This window comes from Nycticebus coucang, chromosome 13, assembly GCF_027406575.1.
Source record: "Nycticebus coucang isolate mNycCou1 chromosome 13, mNycCou1.pri, whole genome shotgun sequence".
NCBI lineage: Eukaryota > Metazoa > Chordata > Mammalia > Primates > Lorisidae > Nycticebus > Nycticebus coucang.
In genome coordinates this window covers 31,112,669-31,132,882 of record NC_069792.1, presented here as the reverse complement: position 1 = coordinate 31,132,882, position 20,214 = coordinate 31,112,669, and the positions used below count along the sequence as shown (strand labels likewise).

At 41.8% G+C, this 20,214-nt stretch overlaps 1 protein-coding gene and 1 pseudogene across 2 annotated transcripts in view; one reads left to right on the top strand and one right to left on the bottom strand.

Moving 5' to 3' along the window:
* Nucleotides 1-3,583, bottom strand: part of ZBTB10 (zinc finger and BTB domain containing 10) — a 43,413-nt gene extending 39,830 nt beyond the window's left edge. Inside the window, exon 1 of one of the 2 annotated variants that reach the window (XM_053559216.1) lies at nt 2,105-3,583. In XM_053559216.1, coding sequence (XP_053415191.1) covers nt 2,105-2,461 — 357 coding nt within the window. In that variant the 5' untranslated portion in view covers nt 2,462-3,583. Of the gene's footprint in view, nt 1-210; nt 1,784-2,104 lie in introns of those variants that run through there. The other variant, XM_053559215.1, reaches the window with a different exon arrangement.
* A 13,619-nt stretch (nt 3,584-17,202) lies between these two features.
* On the top strand, nt 17,203-17,314 carry LOC128564217 (uncharacterized; annotated as a pseudogene).
* The last annotated feature ends 2,900 nt before the right edge of the window (nt 17,315-20,214 follow it).

The following is a 20,214-nucleotide window of genomic DNA, read 5'->3' as shown; positions in this document are numbered from 1 at the left end:
GAAAGTTGTCATTCCATCTCCCACCCCCACACACACATACAACTTTTGAAAACTTGTTCCCAAGCTTTCTAACCCCCCACGCTTAAGCTCCCCGCACCTCTCAATGGGAACGACGCCTTCACCCAGGAATATGGGGTGGGAGGGTGATGTTTGTTTTCTGCTAAACCTTTCCGACAGATCTCAAAAAAGTAGGAGCAGGATATACTGTACCTGGGCGTTGGCTTCGTGGAGTTTGTGTTCGGTAGAGACATGGTGCCTCAAAAGAAGGGTTTTCTTATAATTGCGGGTCCCTCGCGAAAGCTCATCGTGCCCCACTTGGGGAAGGTCCACGCTCCCCCCATCCGCGGGGTTCTTTTGGCACCAGCCGCAAGACATAAGGCCAGTATCCTTGGAATAACGCAGCCAGGGAAAGTCCTTGAGCCAGGAGGTCTGGAAAGAACACTGTAGCTTCTGCATTAGTGATTTGGGCCGCGCGAGCGGGAAGTGCTGGACAGTCTCTCCTTCACCAGCTCCCACACCACTGCCCTCCACTTCGTCCCCGCCATCGCCGCCCGACCGCCTGCTGCCACTGCAGCTGCCGCCTTCCGGCCCGCTGCCGTCGCCCAAGCTCGCCCCCTCCTCCTCGTCTTCGGTGCTGTCGCTCAGGGACGCGCCGTCCTGCATCAACTCCTTCCCCTCCAGCGCGTCCAGCTCCAAATCCACAGCCGCCGGCCCTCGCCCATTGAAATGCCTAAGGGGCCACGCCGAGGTCTCGGGGCGGCCGCGGCTACTGCCATTGTTACTGAGACCCCCGCCGCCGCCGCCTCCTCGGAAGGCCAGAGTCCGACGGTTCCTTTCCGCTAGCAAGGGGCCCCCCGCGCCACCGCCGCCCAGCGAGGTGGGGCCGCTTGCGTCTTGGGGGAGCAGCAACTCCTTAGTTTCCTCGGCTGCGGCGGCCGCCCCAGCAGAGGCCTCCAGGTCTTGGGGCTCCAGGCCCTCCAATTCCACTTCCTCGTCGGCCCCCCGCCCATTGGGCTGCTGAAGCGCGGGCGGCCCCGGTGGCGGGGGCTGTCTCGACTGGGGCTGCTGAGGCCAAGCTGAGGCCTCCCCGCCAGTGTTATTGTTCGTGGAGCCGCCGCCGCTGGAGGTGACCAACCCGCCTCCTCGGAACGCCAGCGTCCTGCGGTTCATCTCACTGAACGACATGGCGCGCGCCGCCGCCCGGTGCCCCGGCTCGCGCGCGGCCTCGGGCCGTGTCCCGCGCGCTCCCCGCGGCTCCCCCTCCGCCTCGCCCCCGCCCCCGCCCCCGGCGTTCCGGTCTCGCGGGGCTAGGGCTCGGCCTCGCCCTCCCGCCCGGCCGCCCAGCTCGCGCTCGCTCCCGGGGCTGCCGCACGCGTCCGCCGCTGCCGCCGCCTCCGGCCGCTCTCTTCGTCCTCCACCCCCGCCCCGCTACGCTCCGAGCAGAGTCCCGCGCGGAGAAGGGGGCGGGCGGCGGAGAGGTGAGGAGCGAGCCGAGGTCGCGTGGGGCCTTCGAAGTTGAGGTGGAGTGCGGCGGTACCCTCCGCTGCCCCCTCTTTAAAGCCGCGCGCACACACCGACCCTCCAAACAGATATCCTTCCTCCGGCGCGCTGAGGAGTCCCGACGCCGCCGCTGGCTTCAGAGGCGCTGAGGGCGATAGGCACGTTAAACTGCTGGGCTCCGCCACATAATGAACCGACAATAAAGCCGGCGGAGCGTTTCCGTCCGACCAGGCCCTGGCGGAGGTCGAATGGCAAATGAACAACGGACCGTGCGCCCACAATGCACCGGGGTAGCAGTAACCGCTGGAGGGGGAAAGGGTGGGGGCCAGGCTGGGGGAGGGGGGCTGGGCTTGGGGCTGGGCTGGGGTGGGGTGGGGGCGCCGGGGGACCGGGAAAGGGGCTGGGCCGCGCCTCCGGCCTTGGGGGCGGGGGTGCGGGCGCAGGGAAGGAAGTCGGCCGAGGGGCGGGGGACAAAAGGCCGGGTGGCGGGCTGGGGGTCTCAGGGAGGGGGCGGGCGTGTGCGGCCGGGGCCGGGCTACGCGGAGGACAAACAGCTGGCGAGTGTCAGGGTCTGGCCGCCTCCCCGCTGTCCGCACGCACCTACCCGCGCCCGGGACGCACATTTTCCTTCTCTGGCAACGAGTTCACCTGGGACTTTGCAAATAACTGTATGGTGGGAGCTGCGCTCCAGCCTTGTCATTTGCTGGGGGTGGGTGGCGGTGCCCAAGGAAGTGAACTTATTTTGTTCCTTCACAAAGACTGGACCAGGGGGTGCCTTTTCCTCGAGGAGGTTACAACCACCGCCACCTCCTCCACTGATGCATCGTGCGAGGCAGCACCTCAGTTTCTTGGCAATAATCATTTCACAGAAAATGCACCGCCCCGAGTGTCTTATTGCTGTGATGAAATGGAAATTTAAATAAAAGGTCGAACACGTGCGTTCACTGGGAAGTATTGACATGGGTGTTACATCACCAGCAGCCAATCAGATAACTACAGTCGTGTTTATACTTCTACAACCACCTTGTGAGTATTACAGTATGTCATAACGTTATAAATATTAGGCAGGGTTTTCCCCAGAAGTGGGGAGGAGTCTACTTATACCGACGTGGTGTGCGGCTCCGAAGATTATGGGTTTAAAGACAAGAATTAACTTTTTTTTTTAAAGTGATTCTCAGCTGAACATTGTGTCTATTGTAACTCTGATAAGCATTCCACTTTTGTTATTAGTGGTTATCTTATTTTTTTTTTGAAGTGTCAAATCTTGTGACTATTAAAGTACCATTGTAATTTAACAAAAAAAAAAGAATTTTTAAGACTTTTTAAAGCAAACTGTTTACATTGCATATGGAATTTAGATCAGTTAGAACAGAATGAGCTGGAAGAAAACGCAGTGTTGTATATCAAACAAAACCATTAGTTCTATCTTGTGGAACTCTTTTAAATTTTTTCATATGCTAAATTTAGCAAATAATGTGTTGAGATTCGTTTACAAATTTACAATGTTAGATAAGTTACTTTTGTTCAAGCCTATTTCAGGTTTAAAAAGATATCAAACTATGGAGGAGCTTTTTATTCTTTTAAAAATGTTTATTAGAACATATTCTCACAAACTAATATAGGTTCAAGATAATTGTTGAGTTTAAAAAAGGATATTTATAGGGCAGAGTAATTTTTACATAATACATATTATGTGCATAGAAAAAAGTGAGCAATGAACTCTTTACAGTTATAGATTACCTAATGGGAAGAGTTATGTTAGAAGCTTGAACCTCCTACATAATATGTTAATGTAAGATTATATACGTATGTTTTATAAAGAGCACATGTTACGCTTTTTAGACCTCTGGGTTTATGATTCTTATTTTCTTCAGAACTTTTTTCTATTTTAAGAATAAGAGCAATATTTAAAGGTTGCATAATGTGGAATATTGTATGTTTTTCAAGATAAATTTTCTTGAACATATAAAATACGATTTGTCTTAGTATTTTTAAATGGACTAGATACATGAATACACATCTAGACACATGTATATTGGTTGTTTAGATTTATTCAAACCAACTTAATTCACTGTAATTTAGTACAGTATATAATGAGGAGTAAATGAGCAGTATATATCAAACAAAAACATTAATTCTACTCTATGTATATAATTTTTATGTAAAGAATGATAAAACTACCCTGCCACAAAAAGATTTTGTCTTTGAGTTATTTCCTCAGTAATAAGCGTATTGTCACCTATCCATATTGTCATCTGGCCACCAATGATCCACAACTTGAAATTCTTATTCATCTCCTCACATTGGTATAGTTATAGGATTTTTTGCTCTTCTTCTGCTTTGTTTGAATTGTTGGAAAACTGAAGACAGTGAAGCCTGTGATCTTGACCTAATTTGTACCCTAGAGAAATGAGAGAATTCAGCCTACTGTAGCTGTGTATAACATGTACCACAAATGGAAGAATGTGGTAATAATACCATGCTTTGTCTTTAATGCATTGTTAAAAATTCTAGGCATTCTGCAAATAAATACATGTATTATATTTTAACCACTACAGCCTTCTCCCCATAAAAAGAAGAGTTACTGAGTTACTTATCTAGCATTAAGGTGATAGGAAGTGAAAATAGACTTAAGAATTTTTGTTTCACTTTAAGCCCATTTTCTTTTTTTTTTTTTGTAGAGACAGAGTCTCGCTGTACCGCCCTCGGGTAGAGTGCTGTGGCATCACTCGGCTCACAGCAACCTCTAACTCTTGGGTTTATGCGATTCTCTTGCCTCAGCCTCCCGAGCAGCTGGGACTACAGGCGCCCGCCACAACTCCTGGCTATTTTTTTTTGTTGTTGAAGTTTGGCCGGGGCTGGGTTTGAACCCGCCACCCTTGGCATATGGGGCCGGCGCCCTACTCACTGAGCCACAGGCACCGCCCACTTTAAGCCCATTTTCATTCCAAAAGTGCTAAATTCAGATCTTTCCTTCTTCTCATTTTGTATCCCTGTTACATAATAGGCACTTTATAAATTTATGCTAATATTATTTTTTATATATCTAGAATTGTGTTCAAATAAGAACAGATTAGGAATGAATGACACTGTAATAGATTCAGGTGGTACAAATAAATGACTTAAATTCTAGGACCACCGAATAGTATTAGTAAGTTGTGTGTGTGTACATGCATGCATATTTATACATTTATCCACATATGTATGTACATATATATGTGTGTATGTATGTGTGTATATACAGTTGTCTTTCTTTAAACCTACAGTCTCTCCCCCTCCCCCTGGGCTGAGGACCAGTACCAGTCAGTGGCCTATTAGGAATTAGGCCATCCAGCAGAAGGTGAAGCTTCATCTGTATTGACAGCAGCTCCCCATAGCTCACATCAAACCCTGAGCTCCACCTTCTGTCACATCAGCAATGACTATAGATTTTTCACAGCACAAACCCTACTGTACACCGTAATTGCGAGAGGTCTAGGTTTTGAGGGATCTAGATGGTGTGCTCCTTATGAGAATCTAATGCCCCACACACAAACCCTGGTCCTTGGAAAAATTGTCTTCCATGAAATTGTTTTCCTAGTTCCTAGTTCCTAGTTCCCAAAAAGCTTGGGGACTATTACTCTAAACCCCAGAGGGAGACAGAGTCAGAAACAAAGCTAAGTGGGATAGTAATCTCAAATCTCTCAGAATACTCTGTAACAAAGGAACTTTGAGTAATAGAAGGGGATCTCCTGTTCTGTAAATGGAGTTTTGAGGAATTCCCCAGCCCCTTCCAGTCTCCTACTAGCAAGTAGGGATGTGTTCTCCCTTCTAGCCCCTGTATTTACTGTTAGGGTTCTATCATATTCAAGGGAATTCCCCCTTATGCTTACCAGGGGAACCCCTCAAGAATGGGGCATCCCCAACCAGTTTGTCCCCTAATTTTACTTTAGCTTATGTAAAACTGATAGAGGTTGCTCTTGATACTGTCTCATAACTCTGTGACTCCCGTATTGGCTTAGCTGATTTTTGATGGTGAAATCTAACTATCCCTCTCTGCCTTGATAGAGGTACTTCACCTCTTTAAATTCTCAGGGCAATAGTCCATGATTGTATCTGTGGGTTTGACATGGGTCATCCACCAAATGAAGTACACTCTCCACTCCTTCCCATCCCAGGCCCCAAACAGCATATATTTGATGGGCTTAATATCACTAATATACACACAGGGCTTTCATAAATTTAAAAAACCAGAGGTATAGTAGATAAAAAAATGTGCAAAGGACATGTATTAGAAAATCACATAAAAAGAAATACCAGTGTTATAGTCTGAACATTTCCTGCCTTCCCCATTCCCAAAATTCATACATTGAAACCCAACCTCCAAGGTGATGGTATTAAGAAGTGAGACCCTTGGGCAGGGCTCTGTGGCCCAGGCCCTAGCACTCTGGAGGCCAAAGCAAGTGGATTGCTTGAGCTCAGAGACCAGCGTGAGCAAGAGTGAGACCCTGTCTCTAAAATAAGATAGGCATTGTGGTGGCTGCCTGTAGTCCCAGCTACTCAGGAGACTGAGGCGAGAGGATCACTTGAGCCCAAGAGTTTAAGGTTGCTGTGAGCTATGTTGCCATAGCACTCTACTGAAGGTGACAAAGTGAGACTCTGTCTCAAAAAAAAAGTGAGACCCTTAGGAGGTGATTAGGTCATGAGGACAGAGCCCTCACATGGTATTAGAGCCCTTACAAAAGAGGCCCATGGGAGAGCTGGTTTACCCTTTCTACCATGTGCAGCAAGCAGATGTGGTTTATGAGGAACAGGCCCTTACCAGACACTGTGCCTTTTTTTTGAGACAAGAGTCTCAAGCTGTCACCTTGGGTAGAGTGCCATGGCATCATAGCTCACAGCAACCTTCAACTCTTGGGCTCAAGTGATCCTCCAACAGTTTTTCTATTTTTAGTAGAGACAGGGGTGTCTCTCTAGCTCAAGCTGGTCTCAAACCTGTGAGCTCAGGGATTCTACCCACCTCGGCCTCCCAGAGTGCTAGGATTACAGGCGTAAACCACCGCACCCGGCCTCCCTATGCCTTGATCTAGGACTTCTCAGCTTCCAGAACTGAGAAATTTCTGTTTTTAAGCTACCCAATTGATACCAGTCTTGGGCGGTAATCAGAAGTGTGCATGAATACACCAATGATAAATTTTTAATCCACAAGGGGTAGAGAAAAGTAAGCATAGTGGTGATACAGATAGGAACAAGTTTTCTGAGGCTGTTTGGCCATATGTATCAACATATAAATTGTTGATAAAATCTTTTTACCCAGCAATTTTATTACTAGGAATTTATCTAGAAAGGTGTATTAAGATGTATGTGCAAAGATATTTATTGAAGCACAATAAACCTAAGAAACTGAGGGGAAAAAAATGAGCTCTATCAGTATAGGATTATTTATATATATTATGTTACATTTTTAGTAGAGATAGGATCTCTCGTTGCTTCTCCAGCTGGTCCTGAGCTCAAGCAATCCTCCCACTTCAGCCTCCCAGCATGCTAGGATTATGGGTGTGAGTCACCACACCCAGTCTTTTTTTTTAAATTTGTTTTTAAACTTTCTTAATGTATTTCCTATAGTCTTATATTTAAAATATCATTAAAAATATTGAATGTACAGTCAAAAGTCAATAAAGCTGTTTTCATTGGGAGGGGAAGTTAACTTCAACGATACAATTTTTCTCAGGACTTTTGAGGAAAAGTACTGTTAGTTCTTTTTTCTACTTATGAACAAATTTTGGCCCCCTCCAATAAATACAAAAAACTTAAAAGATTAAAAACTGATTTTTCTTTCATGCATGTTTTCAGGGAAGCATCTATCACAATAAACCATACATTCTGGCCATGTCCTCCATCCATTCTCTATAGAAGCCAGTAATCTCACTCTTTTTTTTTTTTTTGAGTCTCACTCTGTTGTCCAGGCTCCAGTGCCATGGCGTCAGCCTAGTTCAGAGCAACCGCAACCTCCTGGGCTCAAGCAATCCTCCTACCTCAACCTCCCAAGTACAGGCACCCACCACAACACCCAGCTAATTTTTTCTCTTTTTAGTAGAGATAGGGTCTTGCTCTTCCTCAGGCTGATCTCTAACTCCTTAGCTTAAGGGATCCTCCTGCTTCAGCCCCCCAGAGTGGTAGGATTACAGGACTAAGCCTCCACCCACCAAACGAGTAATCTCTTCAAAATGCAAATCTGATCTTGTCACACACTCCCCCCCCCCCACCACTTATGATTCTTGATCACTTCACACCTAAAACCCTTCAAGGTTTCAGTTATTTTCTATTGGCATACATATCAAAACATTTTTAAAATGCCTACAAAACCCAGCAAGGTCCATCTGCCCTCTACTGCTCTAGCCTCATCTCACTCAACATACTCCTATAAAAACTGGCTTCCTTCTGTCTTTCATGTTTGCTTTGATCTCTGGCCTTTGCCCAAACTGTTCTCCATCTGTACAGCCCTTCTTTCCTTTCTCCTAATTAACCCACATTCATCCTCCGATACTACCTCAGAGCCGCTTTCTCTGAACCACACAGCCCCTAAACTTTCAAATATCCTATTACAGATTCTCCTGGCATTCTTTAACTCTCCATTATTCGCTTTGTCACAACTGCAGTTTTTAATCTTTTATAATTGTGTGAGTATTGCATATTTGCCCATTAAACTGAAAGTTCTGTGAGAGAAGAGACCATCCCTGGTTCTGTTCGGTATTGTTTTCAGCATCTAGTAACCATGACTGTGACATAATGAACAATCAATAAGGGTTTGTTAAATGATTAAATGAGAATATGAATATGCAAACTTACAAGCACTCTATTTACAAAGTATCCTGGACTTGCAATAAAAGACTGAAATACAGATTTGCATTTTGCTGAGTAAGCCAGTAGAACAGAAATATGGTAGGTTTCAAATGTTAATGACATTTGCATTTTAAATAATTAACTCCCATACAGTATGCCATTATGGAGAGATGGTTTTAAAAGTTTTTACTGAATAAAAATAATGCAAATCAAAGCTTCCTAGGTCAATTAAAAATATATACAAATAAGAAATTCTTTTTTACAACACATCCTTTTAATTTAAAACTTTTAGAAAAATAAATAAATAAAACTTTTAGAAGTCTAAATTCAGTGTTAGCTGACCATTTCATGGTTTCAGCTTATTTTTTGTTTTTACTTATTTTCAATTATTTTGGGTACATAATAGTTGTATATATTTATGGAGTACATGTGATGTTTTGATACAGGCATACAATATGTAATAATCAAATCAGGATAATTGGGGTATCCATCATATCAAGACTTTATCATTTCTTTGTGTTAGGAACATTCTGATTCTACTCTTTTATCTATCTATCTATCTTTGGTATTTCAGAGTCAGATGATTCCAATCTCAGTTTTTTAAGAATACACAATAACTTATTGTTGACTATACTTATCCTGTTGTGCTATCAAATATTACATCTTTTTTATCCAAACTGTATTTTTGCACCCATTAGCCATCCCCCCTTCCTTTCTACCCGTTCTAGCCTCTGGAAACCATTTATTCTCCTCTCTATCTGCATGAAATCAATTGTTTTAAATTTTAGCTTCCACATAAGCATGGGAGTGAAATTTGTCATTCTGTGCTTAGTTTATTTTACTTGACATAATGTACTCCAGTTCTATCTATATTTATGTGAGCGACAGAATTTCCTTCTTTTTTTGGCCAAATAATATTCCATTGTGTCTATGTACGCTTTTTCATCATTCATCCGTTGATAGACACTTACTTTGAGTCCATATCTTCACTATTGTGAGTCATGCTGCAGTAAACATTGGAGTGCAGATCTTGTTGGTATGTTGACCTCCTTTCTTTTGTTTGGATTGCTGGGTCATGTGGTAGTTCTATTTTTAGTTTTTTAAAGAACCTCGGTGCTGGTCTCCATAGTGGTACTAATATACATTCCCACCAACGGTGTATGAGGGTTCTCCTTTCTCCACATCCTCACCGGCATTCATCATTGCCTGTCGTTTTTTTTTTTTTTTCAGGATTATTTTTTTATTGTTAAATCATAGCTGTGTACATTAGTGCATTCAAAGGGTACAATGTGCTGGTTTCATATACAATCTGAAATATTCTCATCAAACTGTTCAACGTAGCCTTTATGGCATTTTCTTAGTTATTGTATGTAGACATTTGTATTCTGCCTTTAGTAAGTTTCGCCTGTACCCATTCTAAGATGTACCATAAGCGTGGCCCCACCCATTACCTTCCCTCCACCCTAACCTCCCCTACCCCTTCCCCTTCCTTGGCCCTTTCCTCATAGTCTTATGCTATAGTTGGGTTATAGCCTTCATGTGAAAGCTATAATTTAGCTTCATAGTAGGGCTGAGTACATTGGATACTTTTTCTTCCATTCCTGAGATACTTTGCTAAGAAGAATATGTTCCAGCTCCATCCATGTAAACATGAAAGAGGTAAAGTCTCCATCTTCATCTTTCTTTAAGGCTACATAATATTCCATGGTATACATGTACCAAAATTTGCTAGTCCATTCGTGGGTCGATGGGCACTTGGGCTTCTTCCATGACTTAGCAATCATGAATTGGGCTGCAATAAATATTCTGGTACAGATGTTGTTGTTATATTGTGATTTTTGGTCTTCTGGGTATAAACATAGTAAAGGAATTATAGGATCGAATGGCAGGTCGATTTTTAGGTCTCTAAGTAGTCTCCAAACATCCTGACTAAAGGAACGTATCAGTGTGCATTCCTACCAGCAGTGTAGAAGTGTGCCCTTTTCTTCACATCCACACCAACATCTCTGGTTTTGGGATTTTGTTATGTGGGCTACTCTTACTGGGGTTAGGTGATATCTCAAAGTAGTTTTGATTTGCATTTCTCTGATGATCAAGGATGATGAGCTTTTTTTCATGTGTTTGTAGATTGTGAGTCTGTCTTCTCTAGAGAAGTTTCTCTTCAAGTCCCTTGCCCACCCTGAGATGGGATCACATGTTCTTTTCTTGCTAATACGTTCGAGTTCTCTGTGGATTCTGGTTATTAGACCTTTATCAGAGGTATAACCTACAAATATTTTCTCCCATTCTGAGGGCTGTCTGCTTGCTTTAGTTACTATGTTCTTGGCTGTGCAAAAGCTTTCTAGTTTGATCAGGTCCCAGGAGTGTATTTTTGGTATTGCTTTAATTGCCTGGGGAGTCCTCATAAAATATTCACCCAGGCCGATTCCTTCAAGAGTTTTCCCTGCACTTTCTTCAAGTATTTTTATAGTTTCACATCTTAAGTTTAAATCTTTAATCCAGTGAGAGAATATCTTAGTTAATGGTGAAAGGTGTGGGTTCAGTTTCAATCTTATACAAGTTGCCAGCCAGTTCACCCAGCACCATTTGTTAAATAGGGGATCTTTTCCCCACTGAATGTTTTTAATTGCCTTGTCGAAGATCAAATAACGGTAAGTAGCTGGATTCATCTCTTGGTTCTCTATTCTGTTCCAAACATCTACTTCTCTGTTTTGATCACTACCAATTTATAGTAGTCTCAGGTCTGCTAGCGTGATTCCTCCTGCTTTGTTTTTATTGCTGAGTAATGTTTTGGCTATTTAAGGTTTTTTCTGATTCCATATAAAATGGAGTATTATTTTTTCAAGATCTTTAAAGTATGACAATGGAGCTTTAATAGGAATTGCGTTAAAATTATATATTGCTTTGGGTAGTATAGACATTTTAACAATGTTGATTCTTCTCAGCCATGACCATAGTATGTGTTTCCATTTGTTAACATCTTCAGCTATTTCTTTTCTTAAAGTTTCATAGTTCTCTTTGTAAAGATCTTTCACATCCTTTGTTAGGTATACTCCCAAATATTTCATCTTCTTTGGCATTACTGTGAAGGGAATAGAGTCCTTGACTGTTTTTTCGGCTTGGTTATTGTTAGCATATATAAAGGCTACAGATTTATGGGTGTTGATTTTGTAACCTGAGACATTGCTGTATTCCTTGATCACTTCTAAAAGTTTTGTAGTAGAATCCCTAGTGTTTTCCAGATATACAATTTCATCATATGCGAAGAGTGAAAGTTTGATCTCTTTTGATCCTGTGTGGATACCCTTGATCGCCTTTTCTTCCCTAATTGCAATGGCTAAAACTTCCATTACAATGTTAAAGAGCAATGGAGATAATGGGCAACCTTGCCTGGTTCCTGATCTAAGTGGAAATGATTTCAATTTCACTCCATTCAATACAATATTGGCTGTGGGTTTGCTGTAGATGGCCTCTATTAGTGTAAGAAATGTCCCTTCTATATCAATTTTCTTAAGTGTTCTGATCATGAAGGGATTCTGGATATTATCAAAAGCTTTTTCTGCATCAATTGAAAGAATCATATGGTCCTTATTTTTTAGTTTGTTTATGTGTTGAATTACATTTATAGATTTACGTATATTGAACCAACCTTGAGACCCTGGGATAAATCCCACTTGATCATGGTGTATAATTTTTTTGATGTGTTGTTGGATTCAGTATGTTAGGATCTTATTGAGTATTTTAGCATCAATATTCATTAGTGATATTGGTCTATAATTTTCTTTTCTTGTTGGGTCTTTCCCTGGTTTGGGGATCAAAGGTGGTATTTGCTTCATAAAATGTGTTGGGTAATATTCCTTCTTTTTCTATATTTTGGAAGAGGTTTAGTAATATAGGTACTAGTTCTTCTTTAAAGGTTTGGTAGAATTCTGATGTAAAGCCATCTGGTCCTGAGCTTTTCTTTTTAGGGAGATTTTATATAGTTGATGCTATTTCAGAACTTGATGTAGGCCTGTTCAACATTTCCACTTCGTTCTGGCTAAGTCTTGGTAGGCAGCATACTTCTAGATATTGGTCGATTTCTTTCAGATTTTCATATTTCTGAGAGTAGAGTTTCTTGTAGTATTCATTAAGGATTTTTTGAATTTCTGAAGGGTCTGTTGTTATTTCATCATTACCATTTCCGATTGATGAAATTATAGATTTATTCTTTTTTTCATGGTTAGGTTGGCCAAAGGTTTAAAACCAACTTTTGGATTTATTGATCTGTTGTATAATTCTTTTGTTTTCAATTTCATTTAATTCTGCTCTGATTTTGGTTATTTCTTTTTTTTTTTTTTTTTTGTAGAGACAGAGTCTCACTTTCTGGCCCTCGGTAGAGTGCCGTGGCCTCACACAGCTCACAGCAACCTCCAACTCCTGGGCTTAAGCAATTCTCCTGCCTCAGCCTCCCAAGCAGCTGGGACTACAGGCGCCCGCCACAACGCCCGGCTGTTTTTTGGTTGCAGTTTGGCCGGGGCTGGGTTTGAACCCGCCACCCTTGGTATATGGGGCTGGCGCCTTACCGACTGAGCCACAGGCGCCGCCCTGATTTTGGTTATTTCTTTTCTTCTGCTGGGTTTGGGGTTGGAGTGTTCTTCCTTTCCCCAGTTGCTTGAGATGTCCCATTAAGTTATTAACTTTCTCTCTTTCTATTTTCTTGAGGAAGGCTTGCAGTGCTATAAATTTCCCTCTTAGGACTGCCTTTGCAGTATCCCAGAGATTCTGATAATTCGTGTCTTGATTATTGTTTTGTTCCAAAAATTTGGTGATTTCTTTCTTAATCTCATCTATAACCCATCTGTCCTTTACATAAGGTTGTTTAGCTTCCATGTTTTTGTATGGGTATGCAGGTTCCTGTTGTTATTGAGTTCAACTTTTATTCCATGATGGTCTGAGAAGATGCAAGGAATAATTTCTATTTTTTTAAATTTGCTGAGGTTAGATTTGTGGCCTAGGATGTGGTCGATTTTGGAGTATGTTCCGTGGGCTGATGAGAAGAATGTGTTTTCAGTTTTGTTGGGATGAAATGTTCTGTAGAGGTCTGTTAAGTCCTGATGTTGAATGGTTAAGTTTAAATCTAAAATTTCTTTGCTTAGCTTCTTTTTTGAGGGTCTATCTGGCACTGCTAAAAGGGTGTTAAAATCTCCAACTACTATGGAAGTGGAGGAAATCGAGTTGCTCATGTCTGTTAGAGTTTCTCTTATAAATTGAGGTGCATTGTGGTTGGGTGCATAAATATTAATAATTGAGATCTCATCATATTGAGTATTAGCTTTAACAAATATGAAGTGTCGGGCAGCGCTTGTGGCTCAGTCGGTAAGGCGCCGGCCCCATATACCGAGGGTGGTGGGTTCAAACCCGGCCCTGGCTGAACTGCAACCAAAAAAATAGCTGGGCATTGTGGCGGGCACCTGTAGTCCCAGCTACTCAGGAGGCTGAGGCAAGAGAATCGCTGAAGCCCAGGAGTTGGAGGTTGCTGTGAGCTGTGTGATGCCACAGCTGTGTGATGCCACAGCACTCTACCGAGGGCAATAAAGTCAGACTCTGTCTCTACAAAAAAAAAAACATCCTGCCTAGGGCGGTGCCTGTGGCTCAAGGAGTAGGGCGCTGGTCCCATATGCCGGAGGTGGCGGGTTCAAACCCAGCCCCGGCCAAAAACCACAAAAAAAAAAAAAAAAAAAAAAAGAAAATATGAAGTGTCCATCCTTATCCTTCCTTATTTAGGTTGGTTTAAAGCCTATTGTGTCTGCGAATAGGATTGCAACACCTGCTTTTTTCTCCTTTCCATTTGCCTGGAGTATAGATGATCATCCTTTCACCTTGAGTCTAAATTAGTCTTTTAATGTAAGATGTGATTCTTGTATGCATCAGATATCTGGCTTGAGTTTTTGTGTCCAATCAGCCAACCCATACCCCTTTAGAGGAGAATTTAAACCATTCACATTAATTGAAAATATTGATAAGTCTTTTGAAAGTCCAGTGAACATTTTTAATTCTTTTGCAACTGTGGAAGTTGGAATTTGATGAAAATTTTCTAGGTAGGTTTACTTTTGTGGTGGAGGATTACACTGGTCTTTATGAAGGCTAGGTCTGAGAATATCCTAGAGAGCTGGTTTAATTATGGCAAATTTCTTCAACATGTGAATGTCATTGAAGTATTTAATTTCTCCGTCATAAATGAAACTCAGTTTAGCTGGGTACAGGATCCTGGGTTGAAAGTTATTTTGTTTTAGGAGATTAAAAGTCAATGACCATCCTCTTCTAGCTTGAAAGATTTCAGCAGAGAGATCTGCAGTTATTCTAATATTCTTCCCATTGTAGAAATTATTCTAATATTCTTCCCCTTGTAGGTGATGGTTTTCTTTCATCTGGCTGGTTTCAGAATTTTCTCCTTCATATTAACTTTAGTGAAGTTGATTATGATGTATCTCAGGGATGTCTTTTTCAGGTTGAGTCATGCTGGAGTCCTAAAACTGTCAGCTGTCTGGATTTCAGACTCTCTTGGCATGTCTGGAAAGTTTTCCTTCATAATCTCATGGAGAAGAGACTCTGTGCCTTGTGAAGCCACTTCGTCGCTTTCAGGGATCCCTGTAAGATGAATATTGATTTTCTTCGAATTATCCCAGAGCTCTCTAAGAGAGTGATATGTTTTGCCCTCTATTTCTCTTCCTCTTTGAGAGTTTGGGAGCGTTTGAAAGCTTTGTCTTCAATGTCAGAAATCCTTTCTTCTGCCTGCTCCATTCTGTTAATGAGGGATTCTACTGTGTTTCTCAGATCTTTGAGGGCTGCAACTTCTTGTCTCAATATCTTTGGTCATTTGGTCTTTGAATTTGTTGAATTCTTGAGATATCTTTTGGGTTACTGCTTGGAATTCTAATTCGATCTTATTTGCTATCCAGATTCTGAATTCGATTTCTGACATCTCAGCTATTTGTTTGTGCATGGGATCTTGTGCTGTGTCTGCCCCATTGATCCTTGGGGGATTTGATCTGCTCTGACTATTCATATTGCCAGAGTTTTTCTGTTGATTTCACCTCATGATTGTTTTTCACCGTTGCCTCTGGCCGTCCTCAGAGTTGGGGAGGTGGTTTTCTCTAAGATTAGACCCAGGCGGGATCACTCTATTGTTGCTAGATCTTTTAGGGAGTGGCCCTGTGTAGTTCCTCTGCGCCTGCCCCAGCCAGGGAGTTCTGGTTGTGGAAGCAGCTCCAGAGCGTGACACACCCGGATCCAGCAACAGGGCGGGAGGTGGTGCACACAGTTCTGGGAGTGCCTGGCACCCAATGATTTTGGCACAGAGAGCCCAAGGCTCCAGCAGTCTCTCGCCAGGAGAAGGGCTCTGCACAGAGTCAGGGAGGGCCCCAGAGGGCACGCGGCTACCAGAGTCCCTGGCCAGACGAGCAGGCCAGTGTGGAGACAGGGAGGGTTCAGGAGGGAGGACGCAGGGTTGCGTGGCTCCTGCAGTTCCTGGTCAGGGCATACGGAGGCCCGGCGGGTGCAGCTTGTGGGTCGGGGGTAGCGGCGCAGATCTTATGGAGGACCCGGTGGCGCCAAGCCCAGGAGTTTGAGGTTGCTATGAGCTGTGATGCCATGGTACTCTACCCGGGGCAACAGCCTATGGCTCCAGTGTGCCAAAACCTGTCTTACTCTGCCCCTGAGGGTTAAGGCTGTAAGGCAGCTTAGTCCCCCCTTTAGGCTGCTCAGTCACTAGGTTACTATCTCCCGCCCGATCCTTACTCTACAACCCTGAGGGTGGAGCTTGCCAGGGAGGTTCTCTTACAATGGCTCCCTGCATCCCACAGTCGAACACTATTAGCTCCATCTGGCTCAGCGGCTTAGTCTGGGACTCTAGACAATGCCCAAAGTTCTCCGAACTCCTGCTCAAGCTCTCCCCAAGGCAGTTCAAGTGAGTGCCAAGTCCAAAAAACACCGAAACAATTCACAGGTAAGACCTTTCTGGTTTGCAGTCTCACTGCTGCTTGTACTTATGGCTGCCAGCAGGATTAGGTCGATTGAACACACACAACCACTTGCCAGTTTTCCACTGTTTTTGTCCTCCTCTTGGGGTCCAGAAGTCCCTTGATGATTCCCTGTATCCTCAAAGGGATGATTATAGGTGGATCCCACCAGCCAAAGATGCCTGGAGTCTTATCTCCCCAGACTCACTGTGCCCTGTTGCAGGAAAGCTGTTACTTGGCCGCCATCTTGGATTGTGATTGCATGAGTCCATCTGCTGCCTGTCTTTTTAAGCCATTTTAACTGAGGTGAGATATATCTCTGTAATTTTGATTTGTATTTCTCTGATGATTAATAATGTTGAACATTTTTCCATATACCTACTGGCATATGTCTTCTGAGAAATGTCTATTTAGATCTTTTACCCATTTTTAAATTAGATTATTTTATTTTATTCCTATTGAGTTGGTTGAGCTCCTTATATATTCCAGTTATTAATCCCTTGTCAGATGGGTAGTTTGCAAATACAGAAGGTGTATTTGCAAAAACATGTATATACATTTTAAGAAAGGAAAATGCTGTATTAAAATTATAATATTGTATATCAGTAACAAAAGATGAATACAAGTCATGTTGTGCACCTCTTATAATTGCAGAAGTCAAATGTGAGTTGAGTGCTACAAATGTAATACAGTTTTTTCCTTTCTTAAAATATGTGTACATTTTTTTTTTTGGCACCCTCTGTATTTTCTCCCTTTCTATGGTTTGTTTCTTCACATTGTTGATTGTTTCCTTTGCTTTGCAAAAGCTTTTTAGCTTGATATGATCCCGTTTGTCCATTTTTGCTTTGGCTGCCTGTGCTTTTGAGGTGTTACTCAAGAAATCTTTACCTTGATCTGGACCCAGCATGATGATTGGGTTTTCACGGTGCCTGTGTGAAATGTGCCTGTGTCAAACCTTCCTAGGACATCGTGGGCACATTGCCAGTCTGACATGAGAAAGAAAAAAAAAAAATGTTTGTGCAAACCAACCTCTTGAAGTGTTTCTCCAATATTTTCTTTTGGTATTTTTATAGTTTTATGTCTTAGATGTAAATATTTAATGTGTTTTGGTTTGATTTTCACATGTGGCAAGATAGGAAACTTAAGGGTCTAGTTTCATTCTCTGCGTATAGATGTCCAGTTTTCCCAGCACCATTTGTTGAAGAGACTGTTCATTCTCCAATGTATGTTCTTATCACCTTTGTCAAAGATAAGTTCACTTTTAGATGTGTGAATTTATTTCTGGATTCTCTATTCTGTTGCTTTGGCCTATACTTCTGTATTTATGCCAGTACCATGCTGTTTTGGCCACTATAACTCTGTAGTGTAATTTGAAATCAAGTAATATGATTCCTCCAGTTTTATTCTTTTTGTTCAGGATGGCTTTGGCTGTTATGAATCTTTTATAGTTGTATATTAGATTATTTTTTCTATTTCTGTGAAGAATATCAGTAGTATTTTCATAGGGATTGCACTGAATCTATAAATTAGTCTAGTATGGACATTTTAACAATAGTGATTCTTTCAATCCACAATCATGGAGTATCTTTTCATTTTTTTGTGTCTTCAGTTTCTTTCATCAATACTTGACAGTTTTCATTGTAGAGATCTTTCACTTATTTGGTTAAGTTTATTTCAAGATGTTTTGTTTGTGTGCTTTTGTAAGTAGGATTGCTTACTTGGTTTCTTTTTCATTTTCTGTATTTTAATTAATCACAGTAAGAGCCCACTATATTGTTCTCAGAGAGATGAAGTTAGAAGTTAAAGTGCCTCTTTTCTATGTATGAATTATATGGAAGCTTTTTACAATATGAATTTTGATATAGACTACAAAGAATGGAAACAGTGGAGTAGGGATAGGATTTGATATTTGTGTGGAAAACAATTATTAAAATCACATTACATTACTGAATTCTCTTAAAGACCCATCTCAAATATTTACATTATAGATACACATTGGTTTACAGATTCATTTCTCTGGTAGACCAGTTAACTTGACTCTGTTCAGTAACCACACAATTCATATTAATTCGCCTCTCTCATAAATTTACAAATGCAAAAATTACCTTTAAAAGGATCTGATGAGAAAATGTATAATAGAAAGATGCCAAGGCCATAACGGCACAGTTATAGGAAGACATACTATAAAGTAGGCCATGCTATGTAACTTCATGCAATAACTTTATAGGCGACTTTAGGTTCCAAATAGAGTAACATATTTCCCCCAGAACTTGGAGATAATGTCAAGGTCAGAAGATATCACACTTTGAAAACTAAAACTAATAGAAGAAGCATAAATCATTATATCAGTCTTTACGAAAGAAACCTTCCATTGCAAAGATGTGATTCGGACTCTACTATTTGTTCAAGATTGAGGGTACATCCTCTGATCGGAATGAACTACTTCAAAGAAACCTCTAGTGCTTTCAGGTCTAGTCCAGTATTCTTCATACTAGTGTATGCTTAGCCCTGGAGGTATACACAGTGAATTTCCAAGGTGTATGTGAGCACATGAACTGTTTTTAAGAGAATTGCTTCTCAGGCTTTCCACTTTCAAATGGACTTTCCCCCCCAAAACTAAACTGCTGAAGAATACTTCCATCAAGCTGTTTTTGCTTTTCTGTCTTTTCTTTCACAATCACCCTTATCCCACTTCACCAAAAAAGGCATACCTTTAGCCTATCCTTATCCCTAATCTTACTGTTTTACATTGTTCCAGGATGGAAAAGGGGAGTCAGAGACAAAGTAAGGGTCCCTAATCATTTGTTAGCAACACTTTTGCAACTCTGATGATCTCCAGATTTTACTTTGAATAGAACTGAAGGACCTTATGAGATGTCAGCTGATCATTAAAAATAATTTTGAGGGTGGCGCCTGTGGCTCAGTGAGTAGGGCGCCAGCCTCATATACCGAGGGTGGTGGGTTCAAACCCGGGCCTAGCCAAACTGCAACAAAAAAATAGCTGGACATTGTGGCGGGCACCTGTTGTCCCAGCTACTCAGGAGGCTGAGGCAAGAGAATCGCCTAAGCCCAAGAGCTGGCGGTTGCTGTGAGCTGTGTGACGCCACGGCACTCTACTGAGGGTGACAAAGTGAGACTCTGTCTCAAAAAATAAATAAATAAAAATAATTTTGAATGATATATCACTAAGGGATTTTTGCACATAGCTTGGAAGTAGTTAAGAATGTTGTGACATAGCTAAAACAAAACTCCTTCTATTCTTGTCGCCCATAATTTTTTGTGAACAAATGTTCTCAACACATATGCAAAAGAAAAGGAAAAAGGGAATAAAATGTATGACAGATCCTGTCTCACTCTAACAAACACATCCTTGGCACATTAATTAGGTGGAAAAAACTGAGCTAATTTAAGAAATACATTTCTAATAAATGTTTATGTATTATGTTTAATATTTATGTTGCTTTGATCAAATGTACACTGATAATGGTAACTCAATTCAGGATATTTTTAACATTAGTCACAGAAATTTTAAAAATTAAATTTAGGGCAGTGCCTGTGGCTCAAGGAGTAGGGCGCCGGTCCCATATGCTGGAGGTGGTGGGTTCAAACCCAGCCCCGGCCAAAAACCACAAAAAATAAATAAATAAATAAATAATTAAATTTAAATTGATAATGGCCTCTGTGCAAATGTATTATAAAATTCTGTGGAGAAATAGAATGAAAATAAAGGAAAAGTGTTGCTCTTTGAACTGTTCATATATTTTTAAGTTAATGGTGGTGGGTATCAAATAATTATGGCATCTATATTCCGTTGAGTGAACTTTCTAAGATGACACAATTTCATTTTGAAGTAAGGATATTTACAACTGCCAAATATGACCTTCATTACAAC